The sequence below is a fragment of the Nestor notabilis genome, unplaced genomic scaffold (genome assembly GCF_000696875.1).
Source record: "Nestor notabilis isolate BGI_N333 unplaced genomic scaffold, ASM69687v1 scaffold7933, whole genome shotgun sequence".
NCBI classification, from domain to species: domain Eukaryota; kingdom Metazoa; phylum Chordata; class Aves; order Psittaciformes; family Psittacidae; genus Nestor; species Nestor notabilis.
Window position 1 is genome coordinate 4,424 of NW_009923231.1, and position 17,190 is coordinate 21,613.

Genomic DNA, 17,190 nt, shown 5'->3' on the forward strand with positions numbered 1-17,190 from the left:
TCTCTCTCTCTCTCTTTCTCTCTCTCTCTTTCTCTCTCTCTCTTTCTCTCTCTCTCTTTCTCTCTCTTTTTCTTTCTCCCATCTTAAGTGGGTGACATTTATTAGCATTCTGTCAGTTATTCTCATTCACTTTTCAATAGAACTTTATTCTTTTTGACTTCTGACTCAATATTCTTTTTGATAGATCAGTGAAATGGAAGGAATTCTAAAAAGAAGGTATCCAAATTCTTTGCCTGCTTTGATTTATGCTGCTGCCGCTGCGGAGAAGACTAATGATCTTTCAGCTAAACCAAACACAGTTGATTTTTTGGAGAGAAGAATAAAAAAGTTAGAAACTGAACTTGAAGGTAAAGATGATGAAGCTAAAAAAAGTCTCCGTGCCATGGAACAGCAATTTCAAAAAGTAAAGGTAAAAGCTGGAGGGTTGTTTAGTAGTCTGCTCTGCAAGTAACAGTCACAAGGTTACTGTGGTCTAACACAGAGCAGTGGAGAAAACTGGAGGCAAAAACTGCATTCAAGGGAGAAAGTATTCAAAGAATTTATAACTAGAATTTTGGTAGATTCAGCACCTAATCTAAAAAGAGCACTGAAAGTGTTAGAGTACTATTGAAACTGACAGGACAAGTTCTTGAGGCATAATAATTTTAATTCTTACAATTAGGATAACCATGTTTCATCAAGTGGGTCACAGTAGCTGCTTACCTAATTGCTTGCTGTACCAAAGGCTGTGGTTTTAAAGGTCTGCTGACTGAGCATTTCTGCAAGGAATGTCTGGGAATAGTAAGCATTCTATCAAAAAATTGCATGATAGCAGATCTTAAGATTTGTGTTAGGAAGCATTTTACTTCAAGGAAAAGGTGAACTGAACAGGTGCTTAATGAGCAGGAAAGGAAAGCATTGTCCAGTTGTTCCTCCTGGTAATAACACATCAGACTTTCCTTAGAGACTATCCAGGCTATTAAGAAGAGTTAGATTTTCCTCAGCTCATTAGGAAGAACAATTCTGTGTCCCTCTTGAGTTCATACTTCTGTATTCATACTTAACAAATAAGTAAAAGTAAAGATCTGTCCTGTTCAAGATGTTTTTTAAAATGTGGATTACAATTTTGATCATGACTGATGTTTGCAAACTGACACATGGCAAATATTTAATGACAGATTATTTTTTTTAATGAAAGACTTCTTGCTATGCTCAAACAAGATGTTACTTTGCCTGTCTGAGTTGGTAACATCTGAAGAGAACTCAGCTATCTAAAAATGAAATAATTTCTTGTCAATGGAATTTTCTTTCCGATAGTTACTGCATTCATTGTGAGCAGAGGATTACTTTGTAGTAAATGTTTTGAGTAGTCCTGTTTTACAGCAGACTGGTTTGCTTTGCATAATTTTTTCACTCACTAATTGCTGAACTGATTGAGCAGTGTTGTTAGTAATAGTGTCTTGTGAAATCTTACTTCAGATGTGCAGTAATTTTAAAGAATAATAGGAAGAGCTAATAATAAGAGTACACTTGAGGAAACTGATTTTTCTTCCCCTCCTCCCACTTCCCTCTCATAGATACAGTATGAGCAAAGACTTGTAGAGCTTGAGCAACTACTTGCCTACAAATTCATGAGTGAATCACCAAAACTGAACAGTGATAAAGCCAGTTCTACAGAACTTGAACGGGAGCTTCAGAATCTGAAGAAGGCCCATCAGATCACCGTTAAAAACCTCCAGACAGAAATTGAAAACCTTAAAAGTCAAAATTCCCAATTAAAACTCAGAAGTAAAAAGGATAATAAAGACTTGGAGTCCTCAGACTCTCAAACGAAACAAGGTAACACAAAAGACAGACTCTTAAAACTAAATGAAGAACTGGTTACCAAAAATAGAGAAATACAAGACCTTACAAAAACTGTAGAGAAACTTCAAAAAGAAAGGATGATGATGTTGTCTGATAATAATTTAAGAAATAAAACCGATAACAAGGAAAACTCTACAGAGATCTTGAAAAAGAATATCTCAGCAACAGAGAAAAAGAATTCCAGCAACAGTAAACCCTTTCTAAGTATTTTGAACGATGACAAAATGTACCAACCATTTACCTTTTCTGATTCTAATCTCTCGGAAGTTCTGCAAGAAAATGCACAGCTGAAAGAGGAGCTAGAAAGATTGTCTCTCGAAATGAACCAGCAGAGGGTGAAGTCTCAAGCAACACTGGCTTATTCTGAAAATAACATACGAAGGTAAATGCTCAACATGTTCCTTTAAAAACCTTGTTAAAGTGTCGGCTGATATAGAATTGAAGTGACGCATTGGCATGTCAGCCATGTGTGAAGCTAACTTATGATATATAGCCAGTGTTCCCTGTAAATTTCATTTTTACTGTTTGGTTTTGGTTGGGGAAGGGGGGGTTGTTGTTGGGTTTCGTTTGGTTTTTTTCTTAAAGCAGTGCATTCTCACAATTGATTCTACAGGCAAACCTCTATTAATCCTTCTTACTAATACCGCAATTTGTCATGGTTTGAAGTAAAAAGATTTCAGTGTAAGTCGTTGCATCTTAGATGCTTTGTATTTGTGTGGTATAGCACTGATATTTGGTACACATACTTGCCTTCAAACTCTGGGGTATGCTTTCAGTGGGATTTACCTGACCAACCATAGAAACTTCACACTTTACCTGGTCTCCCTTAGATCCCTTCATAGTCAAAGTTGGTGTATTTAGATTGCAACATGTTCTGTTCTAAAACAGATACCTGAGATAGGATAGCTGGATTATGATTTAAAAGCACCTGTTTTCTCCTTTTTTTAATAAGAGGAGTAAAAAAAAACATGATTGGCTGAGTTCTCTGTATTTTAGCTGCCTTTAGTTAAATGAGGCATGTATCCAACATTGTATGTTGTCCCCTCAGTGCTCTCTTGTGAGGTTTTGTTACGAAATTTCAAAAACATTCTGCCTTTAACATTTTTGATATTTTATATGCTCAAGTGAGAAACTTTTTTGAAGAACTATCTGTAGCTGCTTTACTACATACTATTTTTCTCTCACTCTGTTCAGGATACAGGAAGACACAGCAGAATACATTGCATCTCTGAAAGCTTCCCATCAGAGAGAAGTGGAGAAGATTCTTTGCCAGCATGCAAAGGAGCATTCTACCTCTAAAGTTGCTGAACTAAGCAGCAAAATTTCAACACAAGAGGTAAGATAGAGTAGGTGTATTCGTAACAGATAGATAGATACCTGTTAAAGTTATTTCTTTCTGTATTACTATAAACTTTATCTTGCTTTGAAGTAGGATCTGTTATTTTAAAAAATGGGCCTGTTTCACTGTATTCACACAGAGTGATTGAGATTAGAAGGGACCTATGGAAGTTATCTTGTCCAACTGTCCTGCTCAGCAGAGTCATCTAGAGCCAGTTGCTCAGGCCCATGTCCAAATGGCTTTTTTGTATCTCCAAGGAGGGAGATTCCACAACCTCTCTGAGCTTAGAGGCCCAAACAAGTGCTTGGTCACATTCACAGTAAATAATTTCTCTTACGGTCAGACAGATTCTGCTGCATTTTAGTTACTGCCCTTTGCTGCTTCTTCAGTCACTGGATACCACTGGAAAGAGCCTGCATATGTTGGCTTTGTACCTTCTTTTCAGGTATTTGTAAGCATGGGTAAGATCCCCTGCTCCTGAACCTTCTCTCTTCTAGGCTAAGTAGTCCCAGGTCTCTCAGTCTTTCCTCATATGAGAGATGCTCCAGTTCCTTCATCATCTTGGTGCCTGCAACCAGTGCAGTGGTGGGCATATAGCTGATACAGAAGTGATAGTATAATAGAACAGTTAATATCATACAGTTTAATTCATTGTTTTTTCTCACCGAAAGTCAAATCCCCTTGAGGTACACACCGGTCATCCCCATTCTCCCACACTAACCACTAAATGCACCCAGATCCTTGAGCAGAAACAATCCTATGAATGGGCTTGCCTTTGCCTGAGGTAGGAATAACCCAGACTAGCATTTTTTTATGTGCACTACAGGAATTTTATCCTCTTCTACAGCATGTAGAAGTTTTGATTGGGCTGGGCCAGCTTGATTGGCAGATTCACACATCACCTCCTCCTCTGGTGGCATTCTGAAATATTCACCTTTTGACCAGTCCATGATGACTTCCAAGGTTCCTGACCAACTGGGATTTCTTATTCAAGCTCTTTGTGTGATCAGTGTGACCCACTTATTCCACATAGCAGCAGTTGCATGATGTGTAGATGAGACCCTCCCTTTGAACATCCAGCCCACCAAGGGCAACTGACATGCCAGGAGGAGCTGGGCTTCAGTGCATGGTAATGATATGGGTTAGTTCTCTAGCAGTCCCTGTTGCCAGGGTTAGAGTAGCCACAGTGTCTGTTGCTTTGCCATCAGATCCAGAGACCTCCTTTTCCCCTTGAGGGTACTGAATAGTGTTGAGCAGGGCTCTGTAGGCATAGGCCCCAGCATGTTGCGGTGGTTTGTGCCTCTCTGGTATTGCCAGGATGACAGCATATCTTTTCTAAATGTTTTACTAGTTTTTCCAGGTTCTGCACATGTTCAGTGGTGAAGTTCCAAGGCACTGGAGGTGCCCACTGGCCTAGGTACTTGCCTGTGCTCTCCCACACACCCTGCCACTCATGACTGTCCAGCCACAACGCAGATCTCTGGGTGGTATTTTTAAATAGTTGTTTAAACTTAAACAAGGCCTGAACCATGTGCAGCAACATGCTGATTCCAGGCAAAAGGACCAGGTTTGTCAAAGGGACAAAGACAAAAGGTGTAATTATTAATAGTTCCCAATAGATGGCTCCCGACATACAGAGGTGAGGGCAATGCTGAGTACACGCACCAGATTAGTTTCATGACCAGCAATTCTGTCATACTGTAAGCCAGTACTAAGAAGTACAAGAAGACGATTTTAGCTCAGGCCCCAAGGATGATAAACATTACTGCAGGCAACACATACTGCAAGGGACGTGTGACATAGTGCAACTCTGAGAGCAGGCACACTGACTCCAAGAGCAAATAGATCAACATCGTGACCAGTGACTATTAAACCACACATTAATGCACATAGTAATGCACATGTGTTAGATGTAGTATGGTTGATTGATACATGCATCACTTGTACCTGCAGTACTACAACACTGGCTATATTTTTGGTGTATTTTTCCTGCACAGGTTTTCACACATTATGGGTATTTATGTTAATGACAAACTATTTTTAATCTTTTTGTAGATATTAATAAAACATCTGCAAGAACAAATTGGTGAACAACAGAGACATCAGGAAGCCCTTTTAGTTTCACAGATGCGAGAGGAACTCCTACAAAAAGAGGTATATTTAAATTTGGATTGGGGGTACCCTATTCTAATAAGAGTTTTCACTTTCATCCTTTTAAAGCCTCAAATAATGTGTAATAGAATAAGTCTTAGAACGAGTATCTTTTTCAGTTGCTTCTACATCAGTTATACCTGAGAAGGCAATATATTTTTCTAATGTGAACAAGAGAACAACAAGGAACAGAAGGTGGAACTTTGAAATTCTTTCTTTTTTTCTTTTAATTGGTTAGAAATATCTGACATCTGTATGAAAACTGATCGGCAGGTTAATCCAAGCATTCATAGCCTTTGCCTTGAGAGTCATGCTGGGTAGTAAATAGACCACAGGACTTTTTCTATATTAAAAGGATATTTTATTACTGTTTTCAAATTCTTTGTTCAGATAAGGCCTTCCTTTTGTCATCCCCCATTGCCATACAACTGATTTAGTTACATTCTTGGTTTTATCATAGAATGGTTTGAGCTGGAAGGAGCCTCTGGTTCCAACCCTCTGCCATGGGCAGGGACACCTTCCATTAGAGCAGGTTGCTCAAAGCCTCAACCAGCCTGGCCTTGAACGTTGACAGAGGTAGGGCAGCCGCAACTTCTCTGGGCAACCTGTTCCAGTCTCACCACCCTCAAGAATTTCTTCCTAATAACTAATCCAAATACACCTTCTTTCAGTTTAAAGCCATTCCCTCTTGTCCTGTCATCACCTTTGTAAGAAGTCCCTCTCCAGATTTGTTGTAGGCTCCTTTAAGTACTGGAAGGCTGCTAGAAGATCTTCCCAGAGCCTTCTCCAGGCTGAACAAGCCCAGCTCTCTCAGCCTGTCTTCTTAGGAGAGGTGCTCCAGACCTCAGATCATCTTTGTAGTCCTCTTCTGGACTTGACTGAGCAGGTCCACATCCATCTTGTGTTGAGCTGAATGCAGGTGAGAACTCACAAAAGTGGAGTAGAGGGGGAGAATCACCTCCCTTGACCTGCTGGCCATGCTTCTTTTGATGCAGCCCAGGACACAGTTGGCTTTCTGCTTTGATACCTATGAAACTTAGGGTCTCTTGAGAAGTTTATCTGTAATACTTCTTCTGAAATTCACTGAGAGAAGTAACAGAGAGGTATGAGAAACTCACCTAGGTTTTCCTTATCTTCTATTAGTAGCATAGAATCTAAAAATTACACTTTTTCATGTTTTCATTTTTGGCTTAATATTGTATAACATTGCTCTCTGTCTTTCAGCTGAGGCTGCTTAAACTATTGGCTATGGTTTTGTAGGTCTTCAGGAGGAGGCTATAGCCTGGCTTATCATTGTGCCTATGCTTAATTCTCCATCTCCTTGATGTGTGAATATTGCTAATCTTAACTTCATTTTGATAATACACTAATTAACCTGCAATAATTATTAAAAAGAATTCTCCTATTCTCTAGGGGATTGAGAACTCCAGACATTAAGTCTTGTTTGCTGCCCTTATTTAGAGGAAATGAGAGAAGTATCAGTATGTGTTTGTTTAGTACATACTTAATATAATTAATCTCACTAAAGTCATTCAGTATTTATATTACCCATGCAAAATTCCACCTCTGTTGTGAAGTACTCATAGAAAAGTGAGGGCTTGTAGGGATTGAACAAGCTCTGTATTTGCAAAATAGAGGGTGAGACTTTGGGTTCATGTTATGAATGGTAGGTGTTGCCTTTATATGCAGAGCCTGTTCCACTCTAGTTATCTCAGTATATATAATACTTCCTCCTGGGAAAACAGGTCAAGAGTACAATGAGACAAATGTTATTAATTTGTTTCTTCTGTGACTGCTTTACAGATTATTAATGACAATGATGGTTAAGAGAATGATCATCCTATCTGACCCCTGTTACAGGCTGAGTTCAAGGTGCTAGCATATAAGAAAATGGAATGGAGTGCTTTGTTACAAAAATCATAGCCTCACTATACAGAGAGAAATGTCAAAGTAAAGCCTTCCTTTGCCCTCTAGCATGATTGCTGCAATGCTTATAAAATGCATTTTGAGCATTAAATAGTTAAACATGTCAAGCTGAGAAAAGGCGGCAATCAAATCTGCAAACAATTAGTCATGATAGGGAAAAGTGCTACCATTTGCAGTAGCATTGAGCCCTCAGTCTAAAATCATGGTACCTCAAAAAAGGCATGAAGTCTGAGGTTCCCTGGAAGATTGTTATTTGAATACTAATTTCAGAAATGTTCTTTATGGCTGTTTTCCATAAACTATATACTTCTCTTGCATAACAGCTGGCACATGGCACAGCTATGTATTTAACATAGTTCTGTTGCTGGCAAAATACATGGAGCTCATTTTCCCTTGGAGCTGCTTTTCCCTTCGTAACATCTTTCCTGCATGAATTTTGTATTTAATTATGTACTTGAAATCACGCATCAGCCCTTTACCTTCTGTGGAGCAACTTCGCAGCCAAGCAGCAGACACTCAGTTTCACAGGCCACATGAAACTAAGAGAGCTTGTCTGACAAATATGGCTGAAATTGTCCCACAGCTTCAAAGCTGCTGAAGCTATGGAGAGAGGCAGAAATGAAATAACATAGGCCCTGTTATTTTAGAAAACCATGTTAAAAAATGGAAATAATAGTAAGCCATCCTGGAGTCGCTTCTCAGTAAGAGTGACAACATCTTAAGAAGGCACAATGCTTCCAGCTACTTGAGTTCAGCAGCAGAAAGCCAGGTGTAGCTGAGTGCTTGAAGAGGGTTAGCAGTTCTCAAATATATTGGGTAAGAGGAGCTAAGGGTTATAATAAAGACTTCAAAGCTTCCACTTTAGTTTACTTACACACATTAAGAAAATGACAAAAAATACTTAGGATGGTAAATGGAGAAATACCAAGTTACTTAAAATAGGCAAAGAATGAGAATAAACCAGTAAAGCTTTATAAGAAAGCGTACCTGAAGTTCTGGAGGATTAGGAAATCAGTTGTAAGTCATTGGTAGAGCTGATTTGATCTGGCAGGTATTAGACCAAAGGGGGTTTGTAATCATGTCTGTTAGCGGCATGTCTTTTCTTAATTTATTCCTTAGAAATGTACAACTACATTTTATATTTGATTCTTATCCAGGCTGTGAGACAGGATTGTGTAAGAACAGCTAATCATAGCATTCTCTATTAATTTTTTAGGAAGTTTAGAAGTGTAGAAAGTGTCTGTGGATAATCACTTCATGACACATTATGAAAAGGATTGGAATCATCAAAAAGGACTAGATTTTCATATCCTCAGGCCACTTCTTTCAAATGAAAGATCCTACTCTAAGTGCCCAAGCCTCTGTTTAAGCTTTTGAATAAAGTAGACTTTTATGTCTTTCTTTCTGCAGCTTTTGAATGGAATGATTAAAGAACACAAGTACACTTTGAAAGGAATCTGTTTTATATACTCCTTAACACAATGACAATTTTCATCAATTCTCTCAAACTGTAGGTGACAAAATTATTGGAAGAACTGAGAGAGGCTAAGGAGAACCAGAGTCCTGAAATGAAGCATTTCTTGTGCCTGGAAAAGAAAATCAAGCATATAGAGACCAGGCATGCAGAGAGACAGCAAGAAATTCAAAAGGTACAGCAGAGTTATCTCTGCATTTACTTCTCAAGAGCAATTTATCAGTTCAACTGTAATTGTGTGGTATTTGCACAGGCTCATTTATCTCACAGTGCAGGGGGCAAATACTTATTGATACAGCCATGGTCCTGTCTTTGGTGCCTGCTGATGGAAGTGAATGTAGATGCTGTTGCTCTGGTAATGAAGATTACTTGTGCATGACTCACGTATCAGCTGCGTAACTTCCTTGCAAGCTGATCTAAGGAGGGCTTGCTTTTGCAGAGGGTTGGACCCTAGGGCCTCTGGAATTCCCATGTATCATTCAGCTGTTTCAGTTACACAACGAAAGCTAACTATTGAAAAATTAACAAGGGTTTGTAATGCACAGTTTGTTAAGCTACGATGTGTTCCTCAGCAGAACTGTAATTTTATTTTCTAGTCATAGAAGTCCCATTCAGAAAAGCTGCATTTAAAGTATAGAAACATTTTGTAGCAGACTTAGCAGACTTAGTTTTTAATACCCCAAACAACAACAAAAAGCCTTTATCCTCCACCAACAAGTTTTGGATTTTGAAGCTTGGAACTTTGTGATACAGCTTCTTGTATCTGACATTTGTATCCCTTTGAGTGGGTAAAACATTTTTGCATTGATTCCCCCCCCCCCCATCTTATATTGTTATGGCCTCCATCCTGATTTTTCATCTGTCAATCATCTGGAAACAGTTCTCTGGTTCATATAGAATTTTTTTTTCTCAACACTTCCATGACTTAAATATATGATTGTCTTTTGTAGGTGCTTTAACTTTGGGTTTACTGAAATAATATGAACTCAAAGAAGGGCAGTTGGACTGGAAGATCATCAAAACTGTAGTTAGTTTGTAGTTAGTTCTTAGTTTGTGGAGTTTGTTCTAGAGTTTTGAAACCAGATCTGAAGGAATACACTTCTATGTACAGAATTGTTCATGGTAGAAGGCTTTTTTTCTCATACATTTTTGCATCAAGTACTTAATTTGCTTTCAAAAAAGAGCTGTGCATAAATTGTTGGATTAAGAACAAACCCTGCCACCACTGATGATTTTATTATTTCTGTTCACGTTCTGTCCTGCTAAAGGCAACTGTAATATAGTTACTTTTTTATGCTATTTATTTGCTTTTGTATTACCATTTCTGTATAGTGTCTGCTGCTGCCTTATCCATGATCTGTTTCCATTGAATTAATTGCCTGACCTATAGTATTTACTAAGATATGTTGTAATGTATTTCATAAAAATAGTAGTATACACAACAGTTACTGCTACATAATGTTGTCTTTCCTGCTACCTGCCTTGTTATGTATTAAACTTTGAGTTTTGTTAGTCCTAGTTTTGCATCTTTACTCATCCGCAGTGGAGCACCCAACATTCCCCCAGATGAAGGATAAGGAAACAAACAGTGTAGAAAAAGTAATTGCTGAACAAGGAAATAACAAATGATCCTGAGCATCAAACTACAAATACATTAATTACAGCCTTTAAGTTGATCCAGCTTTCTTTACAGAATCTGTTACAATTAGTAGTGGTGTGAAGATTTTGATACCCTGTAACACTTTTTATAGTAATTCAATAGGATTATGTTATGGATTCATGTCAAAATAAATGCAAACTTTTTATCTGCAGGAGTTTCAGACTTTTGTGACTACAGGATATTTTCTGATAATTTGTAGAACTTGATGTTTTTAAAAGTGCACTAGTAGCCTAGAATATGTCATTCAGATGCTCTTTCAGAGTATTCTTTTAATTAACGCTTTTAAATGGCAACTTAAGACTCATTTTTGACTACAGGGAGGTTATTACACGCTCAGCTTTGTCTTAGTTAAGCTTTTAATTGCTGCTTTGGACAGGGTAAGTTAAATTTTCTTGGGGCTCATTACCCACTAATGGATTCTACCTTTCTGTCATTAATGCAGCTATTTAAATTCAGGATGATTTTTCTAATATACAGAACAAGTTATTTCCACTTAGTTAATGTGAGCGCTGGGCTTTGAGACTGAGCATCAAATGTAATGGAGTAGCGTATTTTTGCAAAGGGGCAGCGCTGGCAGAGTAGAATCACAGAATGGTTTGTTTGGGTTGGAAAGGACCTTAAGATCATCTAGTTCCATGGGCAGGGACACCTCCCACTAGACCAGGTTGCTCAAGGCCCTGTCCAGTCTGGCCTTGAACACTGCCAGGGATGGGGCATTGTAGTTGACTAGGAAGTCACAGTGCTGACTTGCTTCTCTTGTGCAGGCAACCCAATTATCACAACATGTTGCTGAAGCGAGGCAAACGCAGGAGGTGGAGAAGTGGCGAAGGCTGGCACAGCGGAAGAACCAGGAACTGGAGAGGTTTCGGGTGGAACTGGATTCAATATTAGATGTTTTACGTGAACTGCAGAAACAAGGGGTTGTTATTCCTGCACCTAATTCCAGTGGATTCAGCGTGCCAGACAGCTGTTGGAAGATGTAATTAGGTAGGAGTTGATTAGAGAAGTAGAATTTTAATATTCAAAGTTATGTATAGAAGATATTACTGACAATCATTAATGTAACACTTGTAAATTGAATTACATTCTGACCTTATCTGAAATCTTGCTTGTCCAAAGGTAGATTTGCCTTGAGCAGCACCCCAGTTGTATGTCATACTGTGTTAGCAATAAAGTTACATGCCATTTTTAAAAAATATTAGGAATATTGAGGTTATTCCATAGATTTGATGACCACTGAAAAATTCCAGTTGATGCTTTTTTCAGATACTGTAGAACATTCCTGAATATTTTGAACTTTTGTTAAATGATTCCTCTGTGAACAATGTAATATGCTGTTTGGCTTGCGTTTTTAGTGTATAGAGTTACTATTTTTCACTCATTAGGGCATGAAAATGCTCTTTTCCCAAAACTTTGTTTCTCTTCCTCCAGTTCATGAAACATTCCTTCCCTTATCTTTAAAACCACTTTCAACTTTGTGAATAGTTGGCAGGTTGGAGCAGAGCAGGCATTTGCTGGCGGTGCTCAGATTCAAATTATTCTTTGTCTATTTTTCACAAATTTCCAACTGTGCTGGTAAGCATGATGGCAAAGTAAGTGATCTAGCTGAGTTGTTATGGGACAGATACCAAAAAAAGCCTATAAAATACAGCGAGAGTAGTTATTGGTATCCTTTTTAGAAGGGAAAGCTGTATGGAGTACAATTTTTACAATGGGCTGTTCTGGGTCCGAGGCAGTAGTAACTTTATTGATGATCTTGACAGAACAAAGAGGCCAGCCTGCTGCTAAAAAGGATAAAAGAAGCATTAAGACAAATTAAAGAAAACTTAAGCTAGCTGGCTTTTGGTGGCTGGAAAGACAGTTTTGCAGACAAATCAGTAAATTACTAGTTTGAAGTCTCAGCAGTGCAAGTCCTTAAGAGTTCCATAGCACAAATACTGAGGTTGTAGCTCAGTCAACTACCCTTATTTAGGACAATGACAAGATAAAAGCTAGAATGTACTCTTCAGAATGTATTGCACTTTCTACTACTGGAAATAGTTCAGGTCTGTGACTATATATCTACATGTTGTGCTTCTTCAGGGAGCAGCAGTAAACATGGTTTGGTTTATACAAGCATGTGACTGAGCAGGCACAAAGGACAAAACAGTGTAACACTGTGGAGACACTGGCAGTAATAGTGCAAGGATTTTCTTCTCAAGCATATACACATACAAACATAAGTGAGAGTGAATACACACCTATAAATATAAAAAAAGATAGTTGGCAATTAATGTCAATCTTGGTTGTTTCATGTACAGGTATTTTCAGGTTTTTTAGTGAGGATATTTTGTCCCCCAGTGATGCAGTATTAGTCTGTAATTCATAAAATGTGTAAATACAATAGTGCTTTGTATATATCAGCTATGTGTAAATATGCTGTGTGTTCTTGATTTTTGGATTGTATTGCAAATGAAAAGGATAAAATTGAATCATTTCAACTTAACATTTTTCCTGTACGATTTGCCACTGGTGTAGCACTGTATTAAAGTGGGTGACCTGAAGTGAAGTATTTTTAATTACAGGTGGGGCTGTCTGGGATGGAAAGGCCCAGGGGGAGCATTTCTGGTTGCTGGAAATTCTCTCTCCAAACATGTAATCCATTGCCTTCCTGTTCTCACATGAATTAAACTTCAAATTAAATTATCTCTCCTAGTCTATTTTACTGAGCAGGGACAGTATTATTGGCCATTTCTATAAGCTATAATATGGTCATACTGTGTTCTCACATGTATTTATGTAGTTGTACACTACATGGTCTTTATTTTTCAGGCATTTCCCATGAAGTGGGTGCTCTACACAGTAACAGACTACCTCTGGTCTTGAGCAGCTGTAGTAATGGCTTCTTTTTGGAGAATTTAGGTCCAAATTTTAACTTCTCTGCTGAAGTTATGAGTTTATGACTCCCCAGCAGCCTGGAACATACCCTGAAACAGAGCAAAACCAGGCCACTGGCTTTTACCATATTCCGGTGAAGAATTCAGTGGGATCTCCGAGTAACATAATTCTGTACTGCTTTGTGTATGTTTTTCCTCTTCTTATGCTATGCTATTTCGTTATGCATTTCCAGGGGCCATTATAATGGATGGATTAAAAGAATCTTAAAGATAATTTCTTTGACTCATTGCCTTATATTTAGCTGGAATTCATTTGTTTATAGCAAAGCAGCTGGCATACAATAATTTGAATTGTCATGTTTGAAGCTGTAGGAAATGAAGTGAGCAGCTGTCGGGGTGACTCAGTGACCTACATTACAGAAAAGACATCTGCTTTGAGAGAGAACAGGGTGTGCAGAGGAGCACAGCACTTGTGGCAGAGACATAAGCAGTTCTATTTCGAGTTCTCTGAAATACATGTCAAAATTGTTCATTTAACAAATCAAATAGGTTATCGTAGATGAAGGCTATTTCCTAGTACATAATACATTTTGAAGTCTATCCCGTAGACCTATTCTGGAAAAAAAAAAGAGAATAGGGTCTGCGTACTAGGACAAGCTGTGCAAATCCAGTTCTGGGGGGAAGGGGATTGCGCATCAAGTGCTGCCCTGACTCTTTGGAACAGGAAGTCTTCTGATAAGTGTGAATTGCAACATGTTTAGCCTTTCATACAGCTACCTACCTACTCACCTCTTGTTTAAAAATGAGAAAGCACAGGCCTCCAACTCTTGCTTGTGTTGAAGAATGTGTGGTAAAAGGCTGCGTGGTGGCTCTGTGCTCTCCTTGCTGCCTGGCAATATCCAAGGCTGCCAAATTAAGTTCAGTCCAGCTCTGCAGTATCTCCAGTTGTTCTATTTTGCTTTGTCATCCTTCACTGAAGGAGAGGGCATAGTAGGGGGGTATGCATTCTTGACCTCCTCCTTTGCCAGTGGCTTCTGAAGGAGCTTGGGGCATTCTTTTACTCACAGAGTGGCAAAAAAATCTAATGTGAAGGTGCATAAATACTGAATTGTATGACAAATACTCATCATTTACTTCACCTTTTAGTTTCAGAGACTGTATATCATTAGACTGTAGTAAAGTGCATGGGTTTACCTTTCCCTTTCTCTCCTCTACTGAGCAGGCAGCTTCTGATTTTACATTGTAGGTTGTGTTGTTTGTTTTGAAGGTACAGAACTAAAACTTTTTTACACAGAAGAACATTTCACAAATATTTAGCTTTGAAAACTGGAATACATAGCTTGACCTAATAGGTTCTTATAGAACGGAATACATTTTTTTACACAAACGTTTGTAGTTATCTTAGGGGAACTCCCTGTGAAGTTAAATCTACCACAGGAGATGCATTTACAGTGGGTTTTCAGAAGAGGCTCTGAAACAGACAGCCCATGCAGTAGGAAAACTTGCAACACCTCCATTTGAAAACACCATTAAATTCCAAGCACTCCTTTTGAAGGATTACCCTGATCAAAACACTTTCTATTCACTTCATGGTGAGCCAGCTCATGGTGGTTTTCTGGGAAAAGGTAACTTTAACACATTATACAAAGTTGGTTATTACACTCCCCTTAGCTGCTGAGGCAAAACATCATGTCTATTAGTTCTAAAAGGAAAAAGAAAGAGCAAGCTTTAAAATAACTGCTTTTGAACACTGCAGAAAGTTTCTGCATTTGCCTTTGACTCTGCCCTAATGCACAGGCAGAGCAAAAACGGTGAATCGGACTGTGTTGCTGCCTCAGTGCTTCTGAAGTCATGCAGGAGCTGTGCAGTGAGGACTACCAGGTTATTTTTCTGTAAAAAGCACCGTGAAGGACTTCAGAGATAGAAGGGATGGAGATAGATGGAAAAAGTGGAAGAACAGAAGCAGGAACCAAAGACTTGAATACCTGTAGAGGATTAACACATGCTTTAGAAGGACACAGATACCGAATTAAACTAGTATATAGTTAACTGTATATAGAGACTTAGACAGGGCTACAAGAATTCTTAAATCAGTATTCCAGTGTATATAGACTTAGACATGAACAAGGCTACAAGGATTCTCAAGATAAGGAAGGCATGCAACACAAGGACCAGATGTCTTCTCTCAAACCAGCGTAGGCCTTCCATCTGTTGATAAGGCCTGAGAGATAGGTAAACAGCAGCAAAAGAAAACAACTCAAGGAGCCTCTCAGGGTTGCAAATTAGACCAAACAAGAACATCTAGTTAACTGGCAAGGCTAAACATGCATTCTGATGTCCTCAACTAACAGATTTCCATAAAAGGCTAAAATAAGGAGAGGTACTTCTCCCCAGAGGACCACCACAACCCCCAGAGACCACTCCTCAAAGTCACAGCTCCTGCGCCACAGCCTACCCAAATTACCATATGTATGAGTAACAAGAATTGGGTGGGCATGTCACAGAGTTATGATGAATATGTATATAATGAAGATAAATAAGCTGTAAACTGTCTCTTCTTGGGGTGATCCCCCATGCATCCAGTGCCACAACAAAGTAATGTCGACTTTCTAACCTGTCATTCTGGTTAGAGAGGTTATTTCCTAGGTTTCAGTGACAACACTAAGAATACAATTCAAATGTGTGCTAGGATAAGTTGGCCTTATCCCTTGATCATTTTTATAAATACCTTTCAGCTGGGTGTTAACTGTCACCAGCATCCATTCACATGAAGACTTCTTTCTCCCAAAGTATCAGTTATGCACCCAAACAAAGGCCACAACAATTTTAAGAAGAAAATCTTAGGTTAGCCGACTGGGAACAGCAAGCAATTTCTTAATTTGGGAAGAGACAAGGAACTTTCACAGCTACAGCCTTCATACTTGCAGTTAAGTACTTACTGTAAAAGGAGGCCTTTTCTGCACCTAAAGATTGTAACCCATGCAGCTATGCTTATTTGTAACAGGGATCACTTCAGTCTCCTCTTGGGAACTACTTTCAACAGTAATCTGTTGGTTTTAAACAAACAGTCTCTGCTTTGGGTATAATCCCATTACTTTAAACACTAAGAAGTACTATAAGAATTACATTTGAAAATAGGAAATTTAGGTGTAAGTAAGTGGTTTATAAAACACAGGAGGTAAAAAACAAAAGAGGTTTCCCCAGTCTTTGTATTCCTTGAATGCACAAGCCATTCACTATTTATTCTCTTTGTGAGGTGAAGAAAGAATGAAATGATTTTATGAAATGAATGCTCAATGATTGAAAGCATTTAAGTGTCTGAAGAACACACCAGCAGGCCATTCCTACATTTTCACTCAAACATGTTGTATACAAAGCAAGTTGGTTTCAAGAAAACCCAGTTAGGCACAGTATCTTGGATCCCCTAGCTTCATTTTGGTTAATAACTTCCTGCAGAGCACTCTTACTCCAAATCCAGCAAAGCACTTAAACCTGGTTCCTCAGCATCCTATGTGCTTGCTCTAAAACCATTTAGCCATTAGTTACAATTTTTTAAAGAAAGCTAAATGTAATGTAAGTTCTGGTGAAAGTTCAGAACCTTATTACTTGTCTAAAAAATATAAAGGTCGAAGTTACACCTATTCAATTCCTTAACAAAGCTTTTCCTGGGAGAAAAGCTGTGGTTGCAACACCATCCCAACTGAGTACAAGAAAAAGATGCAGCAAGTGCAGCTCAGCCATGCTTTTGGAGCTGGTCCTCTCCACAACTGCACACCTGCTAGCCCTCCGCTGGTCCACTAGTCAAGAAAGGGCCATTGATGGAGCTGAAAAGCACAGGAAGGTTCAGCTTATAAGCAAAGCATAACACCAACTTAATACACCACTGCCATTTATTTGCATACAGCAACTCTATTTGCAG

General features: G+C 38.7%; 1 protein-coding gene across 1 annotated transcript in view; it reads left to right on the forward strand.

Annotated features, from left to right (window-relative positions):
- Nucleotides 1-11,411, forward strand: part of LOC104403791 (centrosomal protein of 162 kDa-like) — a gene marked incomplete at its 5' end in the record, with an annotated part of 15,342 nt that extends 3,931 nt beyond the window's left edge. The window contains 6 exons of the mRNA XM_010012038.1: nucleotides 185-409; nucleotides 1,557-2,227; nucleotides 3,040-3,181; nucleotides 5,240-5,338; nucleotides 8,776-8,910; nucleotides 11,160-11,411. Coding sequence (XP_010010340.1) covers nucleotides 185-409; nucleotides 1,557-2,227; nucleotides 3,040-3,181; nucleotides 5,240-5,338; nucleotides 8,776-8,910; nucleotides 11,160-11,378 — 1,491 coding nt within the window. The remainder of the gene's footprint in view (nucleotides 1-184; nucleotides 410-1,556; nucleotides 2,228-3,039; nucleotides 3,182-5,239; nucleotides 5,339-8,775; nucleotides 8,911-11,159) is intronic.
- Between the last annotated feature and the right edge of the window lie 5,779 nt (nucleotides 11,412-17,190).